Source organism: Lepisosteus oculatus, chromosome 1, assembly GCF_040954835.1.
Source record: "Lepisosteus oculatus isolate fLepOcu1 chromosome 1, fLepOcu1.hap2, whole genome shotgun sequence".
Lineage (NCBI taxonomy): Eukaryota > Metazoa > Chordata > Actinopteri > Semionotiformes > Lepisosteidae > Lepisosteus > Lepisosteus oculatus.
In genome coordinates this window covers 67,477,843-67,499,188 of record NC_090696.1, presented here as the reverse complement: position 1 = coordinate 67,499,188, position 21,346 = coordinate 67,477,843, and the positions used below count along the sequence as shown (strand labels likewise).

The following is a 21,346-nucleotide window of genomic DNA, read 5'->3' as shown; positions in this document are numbered from 1 at the left end:
ATCCTTGCAGGACATTCCAAATGCAACCACTGCCTCCGCAAATTGAGGTTGAATAGACTAAAGTTTCTCCCACCAAAACATTGATCATGTTATGAGCAACCTCAAATACAGATGATTCATCATGGGCTTCAATCCAATACATTCAACATTACCAGATGACACTCTACAAAACCTGCATATTATCTTAAAATTGCTGTTCACTGGGCCATGTGAAAGAATACTGGAAAATGCAAATCATTCTCATGCCATTGCAAAAATGGTTGTTTCAGAACTCATTTTGCCATTACTGTTCAATGGACCAGACCCTACAGAAAGACGAACTAGCAGTGTCCCAGTAAGAACGCTGCTACTGTATACTTAGTCAGAAGGCCATAACATACAGTACTCCTGTGGAAAGAACAACTGATTCCAGAAGAATTAGCAACTGGTTTCTAATAGTCTGAACTAGTTTACATTTCATTTGAAATCTACTAGTATTTCAAATATTACCAGAAGAATGCTGTCTTTAAAAGTGATGCTGCAATATACTGGACTTGGTTTGAAATGTTCTGAAATGGATGGAACTGGTGACCAGTAAATTTCAAGGGTGCAGCTAGATCTGACATACTGTATAGATGCCGCTACCAGTCCCTTTTGAATGCTGCAGGTTTTGAAAAGGAGGACATTACCCATCCAGTCCAAAAGTACATATTTAAAATGACAAATTTAAGCAATTTACAAGGTTCACCAATAGTTTATTCTTGTGCTGCACAGTCGAAGTGTTAACAGGGGGTAAGAACAACACATAATAATTACTTTGGATAATTAACTAAACAAACCATCAGAATCACCTGAATTAACTCAAAAGAGACGATGATTATAGTCAGTGAAGTCATTAGGTTTCTGTTAGGGTTCTTAGACATGATAGTTAATTGAATCGACCTATTTTGCAACAAACATGCTGCCATAATGAAAGTGAGGCACCTCTGTGTGTATACAAGAACTCCCTCTGCTGAAACATTTTCTTCACAGTACGCCTATAAGTCTGGTTCTGGGATGGACTTTCCTCTTTACCTCTACGATTTAGTCATAGCAAGCATAAAGGAAACTGATTACCGTAAACAGCATAGTTCTGTTTTCCTGGATGTTTGTGGGCTGAACACCACAGGGTCCATTCATATTCCTCTTCTGCAGCTCTGGAGAAATGCCATTCTCATCTAGCGCTTGCAGGGATGGAAGACTCGCCTCTGTTCTGAAGAACACAGTCCGCTGGCAGCTCTGATTGGCCGAACTGAAGTCACCTGACTTGCTGCCTTCCTCCTCACTGGCCGAGGACGCGAAGAACAGGGAGCGCTTGACGCGCGCCGAAGAGGAGCCCGCGGACGAAGTGGCGGGGCTGCCCGGCTCGGATCCGGCCCCCCCTGCCTCCTCCTCCGCGGTGCGGAGGTGATTGAATTTCTCGATGCACTCATCGATCAGCGCCGGCGGGGCTTTCTTGTGAGCCACCGCCACTCGCCCGCAGAACAGGACTTCGAACTTCTTGGCGAAGGCGTCGTCGGGGTCGTGGAGCCGGGGCTGGGCCTCCTCCTGCCGGGCGTTCTTCCCGGCCTGACGGAGGGTGTTGATGATCTCGGGAACCTGTGGGGGCACCAAACCAACACCAGAAGACAATTAACATACAGCGGTTAATTACTTAAAAACAATAACTTACAAGGGAAGGCCTTTTGGCCTGCCAGGCCTCTTTGGTTACTTGTAGCTTTATGCTCTAAGGGTGTCATCGAGCCCTTCCTTTGGAAAAAATCCAAAATAATCACCTTCCACAAAGCTGCCAGGGAGTCTATTCCAAACACTTTCAAATCGTTGTGTAAAGAAGTGCCACCTACTTAAACCGGCACTGAACATTCTTTCCTTGTTCTGCCGTTTCCTCATCGAGATTGCAGTAGCCTACTTGTTGAGATGATATATGTTGCTTTCTTCCAGAAATTCCAAATTTCAGGAAGAAGCAACCTTTTCAAGTTCTAAATACTGCTTCAGTGTCAGATCTAAAGTGCACCTCCAGGAAGACAGGCAGACCAGTGTCTGTGGCTGGGGCTTTTGTAGGGTGTTGTAAAACCAGCTTGTTTTAAGCGTGACACTTTGTGATGGCCTTTTAGATGTGGTATCATCATGCTGAACAGATTTTCAGATTCTCAAAAACAGCAAGGTCTCACTTTTTACTTTATTGGTAGATTTTTTTTTTCCCCTAAGCTTTTGATTTTCTATTAGACAGAATGGTGTTAAATTATTTGAAATACTTTTTGATTGACCTTACACACAGTCGTTCTCTTAAAATCATGCTGAGAGACAGAGCTGACCGGACTTATACTCTGAGACAGATTGAAATGGGTTGTCAGTAAGGTCTGTAATGTAGCATAAAGCTGGAGTTTCTCTCGTCACCGACACGTACTTGTAATCAACACACTGGCACACGGATCACGAAACGCTCAAGGCAGGATTACAGAGCACTAACATAAACCTTAGGACTTTAAAATGTAAAATAAAACATCCCCTTTCTCCATCATAAACAAACTGTTTACTAAAATATTTGTCCTGTCTTTATTGTTTATTGCATTGGAAATGTTTTGCAATATTTTCTTTTATTGTTTTTTAACCACAGGGATAATGATTTGCACAGCTATAACATACTTCAACTTGAATTATGTTTGTTATGTAATTGTAGATGGAAGTTCAAAGTTAATGTGTAGTCTCAATAAACTGAGCTTAATACGCCCATACCTTCTATCATTGTGCTGCTCTTAGAAATCCATATTTCTTGTTAGCCAAGCTTTAACTTGTATGCACGTACTGAGTATTAAAATTGCTTCAAATTAAAATTGCTTCAAACATCCAGGCAGGCCTTAAAAACCATTTGGCATAAATACTCAGATATGGAAAATCTGAAGTACCTCCCATGTGACAATGTGCATTCAGCCATAACATGACATTCACTGCTGCTGTCCAAAGGCTTTACAAACCTAGGTCTACCCATTCTACACAACATTGAGAAATAAAAACACTATTTATATAAATATAATGTTACAGCCTGGTATTTTGTGAGCAAATGTTCTGAAAAGTACCTATAATAAATAACATCTAGATGTGTCTAATAAGTATTTCAATATCTATCAAAACAAATTACTTTGTATTGTACATACAGGTGGATGCTGCACATTGGTGGTGGTGGAGGGGAGTCCCCATTACCTGTAAAGCGCTTTGAGTGGAGTGTCCAGCAAAGCACTATATAAGTGTAAGCAATTATTATTATTAATTATTACATATACTACATAAATGCAGATATCACTAGGCAAGCACGATTTAAATAAAAAGAGTAGGCTAATGTTTTTATCTGCGCAAGATTTTTAAAAATGCATGCTGTACCGAGTTTTACTCGCCAAGATTGGAGTTCTCAAGAATGAAAGAGAGCTTTGATTGTAAATGGTCCTAAGCTCTAAAGGGGATGCTGAATTGAGTCAAGACTTCATCAGTCTTTTCAGTTCAGCAGGGAACAGCTTGATTTAAATATTAACTAAAAAGCCAGGCTGTGAAAAATTAAATAATAGCATAACATAATAGTAATACTCCCTTGTGCATCTTTGACTTTTAGATGTTCTGTGGAGACAAGAGCCATAGAAAAACCTAACAAAACACACTCTGTTCTGCAAGCGACAGCTAGTTCTGTTTATGGCCCCAGCAAATTTAAGTCTTCCTTCAAAAATATTTAGACAAGGAAACATTGGACAGGGCCCAGACAGGTCTGCACAAGCTGAGCTGCTGTCACACTGTTCCTGAATGTTACCAATGTAGTTTTGAAAGCTTAGAAAAAAGATGTGTTTTCTTATCAACAACAGGATACAGGCATTTAAAGAGTGCTCTGTAGTAACCTCAGAATATTAATCTGGAAATGCATAGGCTACTGTGTTGCATAAAGTCTCTCTTGAACAGCGGTCAGTACTGTCTTGTATATCTCGATATCCCTCTGCAAGCAAACTTCTGTAGCTGCTCCTGTGTCTCCAGTTAATTGTCACCCTCTACTGGAGGAGTAAAAGTGTATGTCTCAACCTCAGCAAAGACGTTGATGTTCAGTGACTGTGGAGCTGAACACTTGCAGTATATCTGAAAAAAATGATGATGCGAGAAAAATATCACACTTCCTAAAGTTCCCTTGGCCCCCAAAATACAGCCATGAGGTTAAAAAATGTCTAAGTATCGTGAGAGTCCTAACCCTAACCCTCTCTGGGGTTTAAACCGAGCGATTCTGCAATCTGTCTCTGAAGAACTCCATTCATCAGACATGAAAATGTTCCTTAAAGCAAAAAAAAATTAACCTAAACAATCAAACCCATTCATAAAAAACACTTGTAAATGTATGGCCTTCATTAATGTATGTTCTCCAGGCAAATTTTCATTTACTTGAAGAAAGCCGTTAAAATGGTTTTTAAATGAGCATGCATTTCAGCCCAGTCTGGGGTTAGGATTATAAGAACCACCTCATTATGACTCTACTTACATCTGCTTCCACTTGAAATGACAAAAGTGCTAGAGTTTACCCCATGGAATGTGCCTTCTTAATACCTTTAATTTGACTCAGTTATGGAATACAATTCTTGAAATGTGCAATACAATATCGTCAGCCAAATATATCCAAAAAACTGAAGACAGGAGAAAAGTATCACTCTTCCAAAAGAATCCTATTGAAATTTTTTTTTTTCTTATTTTCATATATTTCAAATTTTCCTATAAGAAAAAAGACTATCTGATTTCAGTTCACCCCTCTGGTGCACACGCAGTCAACTCTCACACATAGCAAGCAGACGTTTATTTTCTCTCGCATGGAAAGACAAGAATTCTATAATAAAGTTAATTGTTTAGTTTTCTATAGAAAATTCATTAGGCCCTGGAAGGAGGTTAGAAAGGAATCTTAGGCTAAAAGCAAATAACTTAAATACAGTATAACAGACAAACCAGAAGCTCTTCAAAATGTACACAAGTTCTAAAGGTTCTTTTTAAAAAAACAATGAAAAATCTTGCTTTGCTCCTCTGCCAAGAAGGAATTTCAAAACCAGTTTGGCCTACATTACCTCCAATTTGGGTGCAGGGGGCAGGTCTGATCTTTAAAACTGTACTTCTCTCAAGCAAAACAGACTTGCTAAATCCTACTGAAATTACTCAGTTCCCCTCTCAAATGTGAAAAACCACTCACTTGCTGCGAAACGGCAACCTGTATGTGTTAACAGCCCTGACTGCACAGAAATAATTTCAATCTCATTTACAGAGAGACAAAATGCTAGGTCAGTTCATGTGTTTCCATGACAACAGTTAACAAAGCAGTCAGAAAATCAGAGAGCTGGTCAGTATCACAGTTTTTCAAGAACATTTAAGGCAGCAACCCAGCACAGACAGCATTTTTGCCTGAGGCACGGAAAGCTTTGGCTTTTAATTCCCAGAACAGTCACAATCTCTGTAAGCAGCAACAAATAGTTGTGGTCATTTATCAGTGGCTGGCAAAATATAACCATACCCATGCCATTCTGTAGTTTTCTGGCATTATACATATGCAGTTAAACCAACTTTACTAACAATATATACCTACAGTAATGGTGCTTTGCATCTTAAAAAAGAAAAAAGTTGAACAAAACAATTTCTAAAAGGGGTGATATAAACTAAATTATAAAACAGCTCAACAAATAATAATGTACATTTTAAAATATTATTTAAACAGACTTTGGAGACACAGGACTGCAAACAGCAAGGTGAATTAATAGACAACCCCCACTAGGAGAGTGCAGTTAAATCAAATTCTACCACACGTTGTGAGAAAAACCCACAGGCACAAAACCAAAATCATTCTAAGCTCTGACAATCAAACCATATACAGTACAAGCATTAAAGCCACTTTCAGACCAAGTAGAGTTTATTAGTTTTAATGTAAAGTGAGGCTGCATGCAACAGCACACTGTGCGAAAACAATGAAAATGTGATGGCAGACCCTGAGGTATCCGAGTACATTTGCACTCCATTATATATGGTTGCAACATTCCACTCCTGCATGTTGCACAATATGTTTGAAACACTCTGGTTGCATCTCATGAAGACTAGAAATGATTGTATTCCAAAACTCCCAGATCCTGTGCTCAGTGCTGAATGCTACACATGTAGGTGTTACACTGCTGCAGTTCTAAGTAACTAAAAGGAAACATTTTGATTGCTGACATAATAATTGAATAAGTTATTAATAATAATATTAATAAATTAGTATGTAACTCAATATTTTTTTCCTGTGCAAATGTGCCTACAATAAAATAAATTAAAAAGTAACTGAAGGCAAGGTATGGAGAAGAGAAATCAAAACTATTATTTTCACTTCAATTTATTTTGGACTATAAAACAACTGAGCGAATAACACCGTTAAGCAAACAGCCCACGGTGGTATCTTGGAAAACCACACCTCACGGCCACCTAACTATTGGACTAAAATGCTTATGAAATGCCTAAATACTTCTGCATTAACATTCCACTAGTGCTGCTTTCTAATAGCATTGCCAAATAAGTGATGCTGGGAACTTCTCTAACTATTTAAAGTCTAGCACTGCCCTGCAATACATGAAAAGCCCAAAGCTTGTTATTATTCAGTGTTAGAGGTTTGGGCTTTGCTGTGCACAGACTCTACAGCCTAGTATAGCTGTTGACCTGGCACTGTTCCTCACAACCCCATTCAGCTTCCTCTACCAGAACAGCTTACAATATATTTGCATCATTTATTCTTAGATTGTATTGAACACTGAACATGAAATAAGATGACTAATTTGTTCGAATTAGGGCAATAAGCGGTGTGCAGTGTACAGCACGGCCATACCCATTCAGAATCGAAATAAATTATATTTATCGGGGAATTAGACAGAAATCAATGCCACTACAATTCTCTGTTCAACACATGTCATCTTCTTAGCGTTCTCATTTTACGCCTTGAAAAGTAAAGCATTTGGGTGCATTTAATATAAAACATTTTATTGCATATTTTCAAAGAACAAATGTGTGTTCTCTAAATTATTTCAAATGGCTTTGGGTTTTATACAGTATATAGATTTCTGGTCATTGCTGCTCAAATCCTGTGCGTCATGTGCTTATTCTCAGGGATACATCCCATCGGACCTCCATTTACTCCACGTTAAACCTTCATCTGACATCAAAGTAACTGTTAAGGACTGGACAGCTTTTTAGATAAATTGTGTCCAATACAGCTAATTTAGTTAAGTTACATAAGATTGATGATGTCTCCAGAAGATCACCTCAAACGGAATAACTGCCCTGTACTGCCAGACTAAGACTGGTTCTGCGATTTTCTCATATCATTCCAGCTGAGATCAATGGTTCCGAGTTCTGGCTCTTGAGAAGCAAAATCCATCAGGCTTTTAAGGATTCTTTAAAACCATCTCCAGCTTAATACCTTACGACTAGGGGTTTAACTGAACTGCTTTAACCATTCTGCCTCAGTAGACAATTCATTAAGAGCTAGAATATCTAGCAGACTGCTGCCCAAACAAAACTCCTGCATTTAGGCTGTTATTTGCCCTTATGGATATATAGTTAAATGCATAGACATTTTTCATAGAAAAAAAGTTAGAAAACTGAACAATTTTGGTTGCCACATTATAGGAAAAAACTGTAAAAAACTACAGGAATAAACTGTAGGTGTTCTAAAATCAGTTGAGAGAAAGGCAGAGTAACCAGACAACTTCTGAGGCTTAAGAGAATGTCCTACATTGAAAGTCTGAAGGAACTGAACCCTATTAGTCTTGAAAAGAGAAAATGACGAGGGGAACTGATACAAGTAATCACAATCCCCAAAGGCATTGACAGTATCCACCCAGCAGATTTCTTCAGAATGAATAACGAAAGACACACCAGTGGACACGGGTGGAAAGTGCGTTAAAAAACAAGACCAGCAGGCACTTCTTTAACCAAAGCGTAGTGGGAATGTGGTACATGCTACATACTTTAGCCATGCCGTTAAATCGGCTGCATGAGATCCTTGGATCAACTAACTACCAAAAGGGCCTACTGGGCCAAAAGGCCTCCTCTCCTTTCTAATCTTTCATACGGTTGTTATGACAACCGAGACCAGCACAGCTACTGATGACACTCCTTCACGTGGAACAGGAGGAAGTGAAGGGAGGAACTGCAGTTCACCAACAGGTTTCAGAGCACAGTGCAGAGCCTGCCTCCTTCCCCACTAGAAGAACCAGAAACCTGCTTTGAGACAGTGCTTTTACAAGCCGTTCTTGTAGAAATAATTAACCATATTCTAGTGACATTTCTGGTTCGAATTACAAGAAAAACTGCAAAGACAGCACATCCACAGGAAGAGGCAAGGGGCGAAATCTGCTCTGTTAACCCTGCACAACACTCAAGCGTGCCACATCTGTACACGAAAACAGGAAACAGCCTGAGGTACAGGCAACAGGCCTTACAACGGAGCTGTTATTACAATGCAAAACATTTTGCAAAGGAATGGATATACAGTAGCAAAACAGTCTGAAAGTGAAGACACATTTAAGACTTCTAAAGTTGTTTTACGCAATAAGATTTAAATACCATGCTGTAGGATTACTACATTAACACATCTAAAAAGATGTGTCTTACTGTGATTATACCAATTTTTAATATACTGGGCCAGAAATGAAGGATTTAGACTCACTACATTTTGTAGCCAGGATGTTATCAGACATTTTGGAAAACCTGATAAAAGTCCATAATAAAAATACATTTTAGAGGGAATAAAAACAATGCCATCTTTTATCCCAAGGTGATATAAAAGTCCTTCACAGCAGCGTTTTGTTTTCTTTAACTTCTTCTGGCCTACAGTGCACCTGCAGCAACAAATGGGCACTGCATCCTTTGCACTAATATAAAAGCCTGTTCCCCTGTGTCACCATCTCTCTCTCACACACGCGAGCTGTGTGAACAGCTGAGGGCAGCAGCTGTTTGCTCGGCTGATACAGCAGACAGAGCCAGGATTAACCACTCCACAGTGGGCTGAAGTGTCCTTTCAGGGCCAGGGAGAGAGAGAAAAGCTCTGCTGAGGTGACCTCCTCTTTCATGTGACTTTGAAGAAAAAGGTCTGCTGTTAACCGGGCCTGACCCACAGCATTTGAATTTATTTTGAATAATTAAGTCAAGACCACTCAACCTGACCTTCAGTCCACCTCGTTTTTTTACCCCATGTGCTACCTCAACAGAACTCCCTCTGTGCCACCAGTCTTGGCACTTCACACAAAATGTTTGGAAAATTCCCATTTAATGCTCGTTTCAATTCCCTGAAGAGGATAAAGCAACCTCAAGGTCAGCCTCAGAGCATTGCCAAAGCTGTGCAAAACTCCATGTCATTTTTCATGTTCCTTCAGAAACATTTTTAAAATTATATTTTTTTTTATCTTTCGGCACAGAGAAATAAATTAAAACCAAAAAAGTTGGCCACGGTGCTGATATTTTTACTGAACTGAGAGAAATGTTTCACAGCGGTTTCAAGTCGTATGGAGACAACAGACGGATATTTCCAGGCTGATTCAGTGGAATCTCTTAAGACCAGGCTTCACGTGGTGAAGACTTCACAAAAATGATAATAATAGCAACTGCGTGGGGTTGGGGGACTTCTGGCTTCCTCCTGTGAAAAAACTCCATCACTACAGCTGTAACATGTCACTGGACAGCGGAATTCCTAAAAAGCACCTTTTTAGATGTTTTGTTAACAGACTAATTTAAACGCAGTAGCTAATATTGAATCCTGCTGCCTGTTCTTTAGATAGTACTGGAAGACCTTTTGACCCCCCAGCTGTCCTCTATCCCCTTTGATGATCCATTCAAAAAGGATATTTTGAATATTACATTACCCATCTTACAGGAATCGCACTGTCGTCCCAAAAGACTCTATTTGCATTATGTCACACTATAGTGTGATTTGCAGGTGTCTGGTTGAATTATTTAAGAAGGGAATGTTTGTGACTTTTGGTCTCGGTTGACTAAAGCAGATTCTGAATTATCAGTGATTACACCAGTGACTAAAAGTAACTCCAGTAACTCGTGTTTTCTTTCTTCTCTTTTCAGCATGGAATAAACCTATTACTCGTTCCTTTGCAGACTATAAAGCATACTGGTTTGTCTAAGAAGTTATACTGACAGCAAAGTTTCCACTTCTACTGATCGGGGAAGTTTGTTTCCAAGATGAGTGGTGCGTTAATAGAACTTTACAAATGAAAAGCACGAAAACGTGCCGGAATGGAGCTAAAATCTGGGTAAAAGAGAGCACAGCCCAAACTGCACTTAGCAGATAAGGCCCACTAAGCAGAGTGATGTAATGTTTTTTCATAGCTTCCATAAACATTCCAGTGCATGAATGACAATTGCCTAATCACATGTAGACTGCATTTCTCTCTCGAAAACCTCATAACTTGCACGCCTCCACGAAGACAAGTTGGAGGACTTGTCTCAGCCTGCCTTTGCACAGCTGTGCCGAACACCTCCCGATCACACAGTACACTCTCCGAGTCCTGCAGGTGAACCTCCACGCCTCGACACCTACAAGCCTGTAGCTTGTGCTCCTCTTCACAAAGGAAATAAAACATCGCCATTTTAGAAACTCTAATGGAGAAAAAAGCAGGACACCAAAAAAAAAATGGCCCAAAACACATTTCTTTTATTAGTGGTCACTGGAAATTCTGTATGTCACCTGACGGATAAGACTTCCATGAGAACGGGTTATAAAAAGGAAGCCGATCGGGGGTAATTTCACTCCTTTCCCCATGGTTTTCCCCCAGCATTTGAAACTCTGTGCCCTCCTGTGGTTTCACTCCACCAGACAACATGACATCCATCCATCTTCAACCTGCTGTATCCAACTCAGGGCCCTGGGGAAGCCTATCCTGGGCAAACAACGTGTGCCAAGCAGGGTATGCTCTGGATGGGGCGCCTGTCCATCACCGGGCACACCCAGCTTTAAACGGATATGCACATACTGGCACCAGGGCCCATTTTCCCTATTTCTGGGAGCACATGGAGGAAAACTGGGTGAACGTGGAGATAACATTCCTCCCCTGCTCACACGGCACCCCAGAAAAACTGAACCCAGCACTGCGCGGCAGCAACGCCAACCTCTGTGCCACGGTGCTGCCCAACAATAATAATAATTCATAATTGCTTACACTTATATAGCGCTTTTCTGGACACTCCACTCAAAGCGCTTTACAGGTCATGGGGAATCCCACTACCGCCACCAGTGTGCAGTCCCCACCTGGATGATGCGACAGCAGCCATAGTGCACCAGAACGCTCTCTACACACCAGCTATCAGTGGGGAGGAGAGCAGAGTAATGAAGCCAATTCATAGATGGGGATTATTAGGAGGCCATGAATGGTAAGGGCCAATGGGAAATTTGGCCAGGATAATTTGGCCCCCTGCTGGCCCCACTAACACCTCTTCCAACAGCAACCTTAGTTTTTCCCAGGAGTCTCCCATCCAGGTACTGACCAGGCTCACACCTGCTGAGCTTCATTGGGCTGCCAGTTGTGGGTTGCAGGGTGATATGGTTTCACCACTGACCATAACACACTGTCTCTACATCCTGTGCAGTACAAGCAGTTCTGTGTTATCTCAGTCTACTGAAATCATAGGTCAGCTTAATGACAGCAATAATTCCCCCAAATTAATCTAGAAGGGTGAACACGAAACGTGACATTCCCGGTCAGTCCCTCTGAGGCTGCCGCAGGGCTCCGTGCCTGTCAGCTCAGATGGGGGCTGACGAAGGAGCAACACAGAGGGTGGACAGAGAGTGCGACCCCGGTTCATCACACGTCTGCTTTAGCGGCATGTAGCCGCATTTAATTGACAATTATGCATGCGTGTGTACATCTCCACCAGAGAACTGCCGACAATAATACCATCCTTTTAATTAGCATAACACAACACCCTTTAAAAAGAAAAAACAACAGCATTGATTATGCAGTGGGTGTGAAAATGCCGCAGGAAAAGGCAAATCAGACGGCTTCGTCCGGACAGGAGTTCAGAATACTAACAAGCTGATCAGAAATGCTTCTGAAAAAGAAGCCACAAAGTGGTTTTAAAAGTGGGTTTTAGATGAGCTCTTGCTCGGGACAAATTTATGGTTTATCTGTGGGATTATCATGCTTAATCGAAATCACTTTAAAAAGCTCTTTTTTTAAATGAAAGAGATGTAGTTTCATGCTGATGTAAAGGCTGCGCAAACGTACAGACCCGAAAAGAGACACTGAAAACACACAACCAAAACAAAGCACCCAGAAAAACTACAACTCTTTTTGTAATACAGTATGCACTGCTGATGATGCAGTAGACATTAATGGCTCTATTTTCAATATAATGGATTAGCAGAAAGAGTTATATATTTTACAAATATATTTATACATATATAAATGTACAAATATTATACATATATTTTGAAATATATGTTCAGAAAACAGAGAAAAGGCGAGAGAAGCATACTTATTATTAAACAAGTTGCTTTTAAATTAGACTCTCTCTTCACTGAGTGCATTTTATGGTTTTGGATATTCAATCGTAACTTAACCCACTTTATACTGATTGAATGATGCATTTCCCTTCACAGTATTGACAGCATTCATGGAATTCTTAATGGCTTCCAAGCTTTTACACAAAAGCTGGGCAGGGGCCGGTTTCATTATCAGCAGTTCCTCTGGTCCTCAGTCTCACACACTGACGCACACAAAACAAACTGGCTGGTTGCTCAAACCACTTCCCCCAGCCACAAAGTTCCCCTGTCCTCGTCACAGTGGGCTCTGAGGCACAGGGCGACACTCACAAGATGACTACATTTTTTATAGCCCTGCTAGTGAGGCAATACACCATTCCTCAGCACCACACTGCACTACTGAGATCCCTCGGTTTTCCTCTGCTATTTGAAAACTGCCTGACTGCTTTCTTATCAAGGGACACCTATTTATTTTGGCAGGAGGGAACTGAGAGGCACTTGTGTCTCTTCCACAGCTGCAGGAGCTCATTATTGCATTCTTAGAAGTACATCGAGGAATAAAAGCTAAAAAGACAGAGTATATCTATAAACACTAACAGGTTCAACATATTTGTGTTATACTGAAGATGTCTGGACATGCCTGCTATAGTAGTAGCTAGAAAAAGCAAGAATTATGTGCCTGATAGCATGACTTTTATGTATGTCCTCTAACCTTGACGCCACATATCATGTAGAGGATTATCAAAATTAGAGGATTAGCAAACACCGTGGAAGTTCAAAAGGATCTAGATCAAATTCAAGACATCTGGCCGATGAAGTTTAATGCAAGTGCAGGATTTGACAATAAGACAGAAGACGCTTGTGAAATACTTGTTTATGTTAGCATCGATTTATGTCTTCTAGTCAATGTGGAGAAGGGAAGTCAAAAGTAAATAATACAGATCAAGGGATGTGATATTGAAACTGTAAAAGGCACTAGAAAGGCCTCAATTTTGGTCACCACATTACTGAAAAATTAAATTAAGAAGATATTGCTACTTTGGAATCAGTCCAGAGAAGAGCAACCAGATACTTTACTGGGTTTAAAGCAACGTCCTACACTGAAAGGCTGAAGGAACTTAATCTTTGTAGTCTTGAATACAGAAGACTAGGAAAAGACCTGATACAAGTCTTATAAACCTTCAAAGGCATTGACACAGTCATGCAGAAGACTTCCTCACAATAAAACGTGCAATGCAAAGCACAAGAGAAGTGGAAGCTACAGTATGTGTTAAGTAAGTGCAATTAAAAGTGAGAACAAGGTTGTGGAAGTCTGGGACAAGCTACAGGTGGACAAGATCCTACTAACTGCCAAAACGACTAGATGGACTGAGTGGCCTCGTCTGATTCTTAACCTTTCCCACATTCAGTATCTTAAACCAATCACAGTGCTGCTTAATCAATCCACCGAGATGGTGCATCCACTGTCTTTGTAGCTTCTTGCAAACTTTTCACATTTGTGGAAGTACTGTCCTGACCTGTCCCGGCGGTTTTACCTTTAATTTTTCCTACCCCCCCTCTGGACCTGTGCTATCAGACGTTCATCTGCCACTGCCAATGGGACCACTTATCACACTGGCTGGTATTTCCCCGTTTCCTCTTCACCATCTTCCTCTGCCGTGAAAGGTGGACAAGAGGCAAACCAACCTAAATGACCACAATCCTCACCTTAACTCAGGGAGTATTCAGCTGGGCCATGTCATGGCCTGGAGCGAAGGAATCGCTTTTTGAAACGGGCATGGTCTTCGAAAAGTGAGCACGGCTTTGCCATTTAACTTAACTGCAACTTCTTAAGTCTTTCACACATTGCTTTGCAGGAGGCTGGCACCAGAGGTAAGCCTCTGGTTTAACACATAGAGCCCATGGGAGCAGTATGGCATTGTTGAAGATGGACTATTTCCTTAAAGGGACTTCATACAATGTCTCTCTACCACACCAGGAAATATATTGCAGTTACTACACCTTGGCTTACTTAAGTCATCACCAGTTCTCTGGGACTATATATAAATACAGTCTCTCTGGGAAATATAGTAAATGAAAACTTTCTACATATTAATCTAAAGCCAGAGAAACTCCAGAAACTCCAGAGACTTGAAACATCAGTCCTTGTAAACAACAGCAATAACTGACAACAGAGTGGTTTGCCTCACAATAATGGGAAAATGTCACTTACTGCAGCCATTGGTTAACATTGCGCAGGTTTTAGCAAGTAAAACTTTTTAAACCAGGCTGACCTGGAGAAACTTTAGGACTCAAAGCGCGACAGGGCAGTAGATGTCAGAATGTAAAGAGAAACAGATTCTGCAGTGATTTCAGAAGATTTGCTAAACCACTGATGCACCACCCTGTACATAGCCGCTGGCTTAGTGATTGAAAAATGAAGTGGTATGGGCTGAACCCATACGGACAGGCAGAAAACCTATCCACAGAGCAGCCCTCTATTCGCACAACACTGCTGGCAAATCAAGTGTCTCAAACTGTCCATCTGTGGTAAACCATCGGTTTTTATCACCACTTACCTAGAACTTCATGCGTAAGAAGCAGGAGAGTTGGAGTTCAAATGACATCCCAAAAAGGTATACCAATGCTACACTTTAATGTTTTACCAAAGGAGACAAACACAGGATCTGATGTCTGTGTGTTTCCCTTTTCCACTTCCTCCTCAGAATGTTTGGGAAGCCTGATCAGAGGCCAGTTCTGCTGTAGCATGGTTAAGGCAGTTTCTCGATTTACTCACTCTTAATTTGTGCATTTTTTAATGCACCTCGAAAATACATAGAACTTCTTAATTTAGGACACTAATCGTTTTTCGCTTTAACATGTTTGGGTGCAGAATATTTCATCAACGTGCCAAAGTTCAGGTGTAAAAGTCCTTCATAAATCTGAAATGATTTACCACGCTACAATGCATCACACGTTTTGCACAGATAAATGAGCCGAGTACTGGACACCACCTAGCTGGGATGGTAGAGTTTACGTATCCAGTTCATATCTGAAGAAAGCTCCATAGCCAAAACGTTGTCTCTCTTTTCTTCTCCTTTCAGCATGGAATAAATCTTTACCTGTTCCTTTGCAGCCTACGCGTGCTGAAGCAGCTCCTTGCTTGCAATTCTAGTTACTTGGAAACAACAAACTAGTAGTCATTTCGGGACATTGGCTCTTTAAATCACATGTAGCTTAAAACCAGAGAAAAGGGCTAAACCTGATCCCATTAAAGCATCACTGTACTAATTTATCCCTTCAGTTTACAGGATGAAAGTTTTAAGCCTCAGGAAATGCAACCAATACCATTTATACAGTCGTGGTGAATGGAGTATTCAGGTACAGACAACAGTTTGCACTTGGGGTGTGAACTCATATCACTACTCCATACCAGGCAGAGGCTTGAACAGCGATTTCTTCAAAATAATTAAGCTTTATTCTACATACAGCTCAGCAAATCCACCTGTTCTCTCCACTTTCTCAACTGCTCATCACTTTCAAGTGCAATATATGCTGGGTTTAAAATTCAGAGCAAATTGCCCCTCCTTGTTTGTGACATTTCTTGTTAATATTTTATTAGACGATAGAGCACAAGTTCATTTCAAAATTTAGTAAAAAAAATGTTTCCTTCATGACATCTCAACCGAACTCTTTGCAAGTTTCCTAGAGCAACAATCAAGCCTGGGTGTGCCGTACCTCTTCATTGATTCCTGGCATTAACTTCATTGACTCCTTCCTTCAGATATAAGTTTACAGCCCGTTCGAAATATTTACTGTTACATTCATGACATACTTCTTTGCTTTTCAGGCACAAACCGAAATCCTTACAAGGGCCAGTAAACATGATCTAAAATGGTAGCAAGCAACAAAAGCTGTGCGTGAAGCATAAAACATCTCAAAAATCATCTTTCAGCCACAGGCGTTTTTCGGTCTCCCTCCATTCCAACTCTGTAAACAGCCCATGTATCGCTGAGTACCCCAGCTGTGTCTTAAACACTGTCGCCTTAGAGCGCCAATCTCTCACTCTTCCTTCCATCCCTGATCTTTGATCTTTCAGGCCACCTGCTTCTAGATCAAGGGGGTCAATGATTAGATCCATTAAGTCATCGTGGGTTGGGATGAGCTACCCTGTAGCTCTCCAAGGCCCGGGCAGGAGATCCCTGATTCAGAGCGAGAGAAGAACTTTCCATGGCCGACACTTCGATCCGAGGCCACTTGTGAGCTCCGCGCCTTACACCCAGCTGCAGATGCTGGGGAAGAACATGCAGGAATAACCAATTCAAACGCTGCTTCCTTCACTGTTGTCCCTGATCACAGACACGTGACATCGCAGAACATCCAGCGGCACGCTGGAGCAGACTTCTGGTCAAAACACGGTCTCTGCAAACACTGAAAACTCCCAGGTTATATTGAACCCCCCCCTTGGTCGAGCACGCAATTTTATTTTATTAGCAGGTGGAGGGTTCGTTAACATCAGGAAAATGCAGGATTAGAGTTTGAGAAGGAATACTGTAACAATAAAAGGCACTATTAATTAAAACTGCATCATGATTAACACAGATGTTGTCTCCTCTTGGTATTCCAACGGTACACATTCCCATGAAATGATAATGCATTGACAAAGGAATGCATTATCAGGACGCTGTTTATGCCTGTCAAAGTTCACAGCAACCACAAGCCTTTCCTGGAAACGCAGAGAGCAATACAGCACTACAACTGTAAGACACGAATCCAGTCCACTGCTGGTGGCACAGACACAGGGACGTTTAGGACTAACCGAGCCAGTATGTCTCTGGGAGGTGAAAGAAAACTAGTGCACACCACAAAAGCCCACACAAACACAAGAGCATGCAACTTCTATGGAGGAGGCAGTCTAGTTGAGAACTAAACCCAAGAGCTGTAAGACAACAACAACAACAACAACCCTCCCCCCCACCACAACTGCGCCACCCCGTCAGTCATTAACTACATAACTATGCAACACAAAATCATCTCAACGCAGTTTATTCAAGAATGGCCCGTTAAATTTAACGAGGTTGTACAAAACTTCATATTCCAAATGGCACATACATTTCTTGAAATGCAACCTGCAATGCAAGGGTGACTACACGGTGACCTTCTCTGGTTTTTGAAAAGAGATAAATTAGTTCACCCTATGCTACGACATCACAAGGTTAGCATCTAAAAAATTAATATAGTTTATTATAATCATGACATTTCTCAACAGGGCAGGTATTCAGGCGTTTCTCTCATGTCCAGTCATGTTCTGCTAAGGGTTGGGTGTTGCACTAAGGCAGCCTTACTTAAATAACTTCACAAATCACAAAGTTCCAAACACAGAAGATTCCCCAGAATAAAAAACAGATTTAGCTGTGATGAATTATAAGACTGTTCATCAGGATTAATTGGGCTAAAACACTAGGACACGTCAAAACTTCTTACACGCACGACTGTACAAGGAGTTGGTTTTTTTTTCCCAGGAATAAAGCCCTTCATATTATTTACATTTTAAAATCTTTTGGGTTTAGTACAAAATTCGTACCATTTCCCATTAAAAGCAAGAACAGAACTGACCAAACCTTAAGAGAAAACGGATCTATTTTTCCAAGCCTACGTCGTCTCTTGTGAGATGATCATCTTTACATTTTTGAAAAACGTATAAATTGCAGCACATTTTGTACTTAAAAGACCTTGAAGAAACTGTCAGTGGTCTGTGTCATGTCTTTTACACCATCACACACATGGTGCATTTATCCCACATAAGGAGCACGTCAGGATGTACCATCAGCTCGGTAAAACGAGAGTTCTAATGAAGAAATACAAGGTTCTGAATGGCAAAGACTTAGAAAACAGGCAGACAGACTACTAGGCTGCAGCAGAGAAGGACATTTAAAGCTCGGGGCAAATACGTAGTCGGTTGTGGGCTCAAACGGAACAATGCTCTTTCACTCTGAGAAAGTCTTTCACTTAGATCGCTCCAGTAAAAACTCAGCCATCTAAAATGTTGGGAAAAGTGCCACCAAGTGTAATTAACAACAAAAGTTCTTTGCTCTTTAGCCATGTCACTGCCGATCTCCCTATGGATGAACTCCGACTTCCATTAAAGGAGAAACTTCCATCAGCAGCTTTTCCCTGCCTCTTCATTCCTTTCTTGTGTCACATCCTGTTCCTGTGTGTACTTTGCGATTATCTGCTGTTGATCCTGCCACACTTGTTATTTGTAGTTCACAAGAATTATCTTCAGCGAAAGCCTGGCCCGCCAGAGTGAACGTTTGGGACAGCTCAGTGGAAATGTACCGGGACACACGGTGTGGAACAACTGTTGAAAAACCGTGCTAAATCTATAGAGGACAGTGAATGAGGAGACATGGGACAGCCACAGGTATTCTTCGAGATTCAAGCACAGTGCTGTCTGTCTGTGCTTCTATTACTCAAAGTAAAGATTAGACAGTGAGGCATTTCTTCTAAAGGAGGTAACTAACAATGCTGCTAAAAAATTCTATAATAGTGCGTATTATAAGAGAAGATATATCCACGATGAAGTCACTTACTGAATTAAACAACTCTTTAAGGGTTTTCATCAAACACTGAGAGAAATGGCCTAACTGCCCATAAGGATTTCCGCATGAAAATCAGCTGGGGCGGGAGACAGAGAGGAAGAGCATAGAGCTGCACAATAAGACTTCATAATGCTGTAACTACAATAACAAACCCACAGCCCACACTCTGAACAGAAGGTAAAGTGGACCAAAATTGAACCCAGGACCCAGGAGCTGTAACACCGCAGCAGTAACTGGAACACTGCTGGCTGGTCTCACAGACTCCCCTTCCTATCAGTTGGTCATAAGGGTGAGAACGAGACAGGAAGTGTAATAGAAAGGCATGGTGGTGCTGAGGTGGTCTGCTCAGGACATCAGTCAGTAAGTGTTCCAGAGAATTCAGGCAAATTACTGTGTGGACGTCTGTTTCCAAGAACTTAACAACATTGTTCTGAGTAAGATCACGACTCTTTATTCTGTTTTCAGTCTTTAAAAGTAAGTATTTTAGAACCGAAGAGATCATAAAAAGGATCAAACAGTGGAAGGGCCACAAAACCGAACAGAATGTGTGGAAGCTACAGTATATAGAGAATTCGGCACTAAAAAATGCATACTAAAAGGAAAAGCTAAGATCATACAGCATAGGCTTGTCAACTTCGCATCAGACACCCTTTTCAGATATTCGAAAATTGTACATGGGCAAGACATTTAAAAGCATCGTCGCCAAGTCTTTAGTCCTAGATAATGTCTTAAACACAGCTCTCTGCTAAGAAAACAGCCGGAATACCTGTGAATTCCCCAGCTGATGTAACGCACATTTACAAAATGTCCCAATCGAAATGGCCTCATTTTGGACAGATTAAAGTTCCACACTCCGCCATTTCCCCCCAGACATTTATTCCTTAAAAAAAGCCCCGTTCTGAAATTAGATGAATCGAGATGACTTACACGCATCACGATTTCCAAGAACTCCCTAAACAAAAGTTGCAGCCTTTTTGAATTAAGGACCGTTCAATAACTATCACTTGATTCCTTATAGTGTTCTCGGGGGGGAAAAAAAAATCTTTCCCTAGGTAAGGAGAGACAGTTAAGGCCTTTCCAAAGTTTAAAAGGCTCCTGGGTTTCAGCAGCTCTAAGTGAAGGGCCTGCAGAACTCCCTCAGTCTCAGATGAAGTTTAATCTCATCACATCTCCATGCCACTAGAATCAAGTGGATTGGCTGTGAATATCCCACACGCGCTGAGGGAGGTTCATATCAGGTAACAGGTAACATGACATGGCTGAGGAGCGGCACCCTGGTTTCATTTCCATGATAGCTGCACTTGAACAATGCTGGCGGACATTGGGCAGACTCCTTGCTTTACAGTAATGCTCACTGGCGCGGGCAGTCAGAAAGTCCTGGGACAATGAGGCAGGAGGTTCTCCTTTGCAGACCTCTAGGCACGACTGTCCTGCAGGCAGCCCAGGTCACTACCCACATGCTCGGCTGTGCCATAATCTACCACCAGGGTTCGATTTACAGGCCAGCTTGATTTATAATGGGCGTTCTGTTCTCCGGCCATTCAGGACCCATGTAGTTGGTTCCTCGTCAGCTGGCAAATCACCCTATTAACAGTCAACAGCAACTCTATCGCCCTGCAACTCGACAGTGGTGACCCATCGCAGCTCAGCAGCTGTGAGCCTGGTCAGTACCTGGATGGGAGACCTCCTGGGAAAGCTAAGGTTGCTGCTGGAAGAGGTGTTAGTGAGACCAGTAGGGAGCGCTCACCCTGCGGTCTGTGAGGGTCCTAATGCCCCAGTATAGTGATGCAAACACTTTACTGCAGAGCCCTCGGATAAAATGTAAAAAGGAGGTTCTGACTCTCTGTGGTCATTAAAAATCCTAGGACGTTTCTCGAAAAGAGTAGGGGTGTTACCCCCCGTGTCCTGGTCAAATTTCTGTCCCAGCCTTTACCAGTCATGTCCTCCTAATAATCCCCATCTATGAATTGGCTTAAGCACTCTGCTCTCCTCCTCGCTATAGTGTGTGGTGAGTGTACTGGTGCACTCTGGCTGGTGGGGGCTACACATTGGTGGAGGGGAGTCCCCATTACCTGTAAAGAGCTTGGAGTGGAGTGTCCAGAAAAGTACTATAAGTCTAAGGAATTATTATTGATTATTATTAACTGTCAACAGCAGAAGAGCCAGAGTCCTGAAGATTCCCTGCTTACCTTTACCTCCCATTGTTCTCTACAGAATGTCACATAATACT

At 41.5% G+C, this 21,346-nt stretch overlaps 1 protein-coding gene across 8 annotated transcripts in view; it reads right to left on the bottom strand.

The window, feature by feature from the left end:
• The window catches only part of tbc1d1 (TBC1 (tre-2/USP6, BUB2, cdc16) domain family, member 1), a 93,826-nt gene that overhangs the window by 53,869 nt on the left and 18,611 nt on the right, over nucleotides 1-21,346 (bottom strand). For all 8 annotated transcript variants that reach the window (XM_069191694.1, XM_069191696.1, XM_069191695.1 and 5 more), the window contains one exon: nucleotides 1,096-1,617. In XM_069191694.1, coding sequence (XP_069047795.1) covers nucleotides 1,096-1,617 — 522 coding nt within the window. The remainder of the gene's footprint in view (nucleotides 1-1,095; nucleotides 1,618-21,346) is intronic.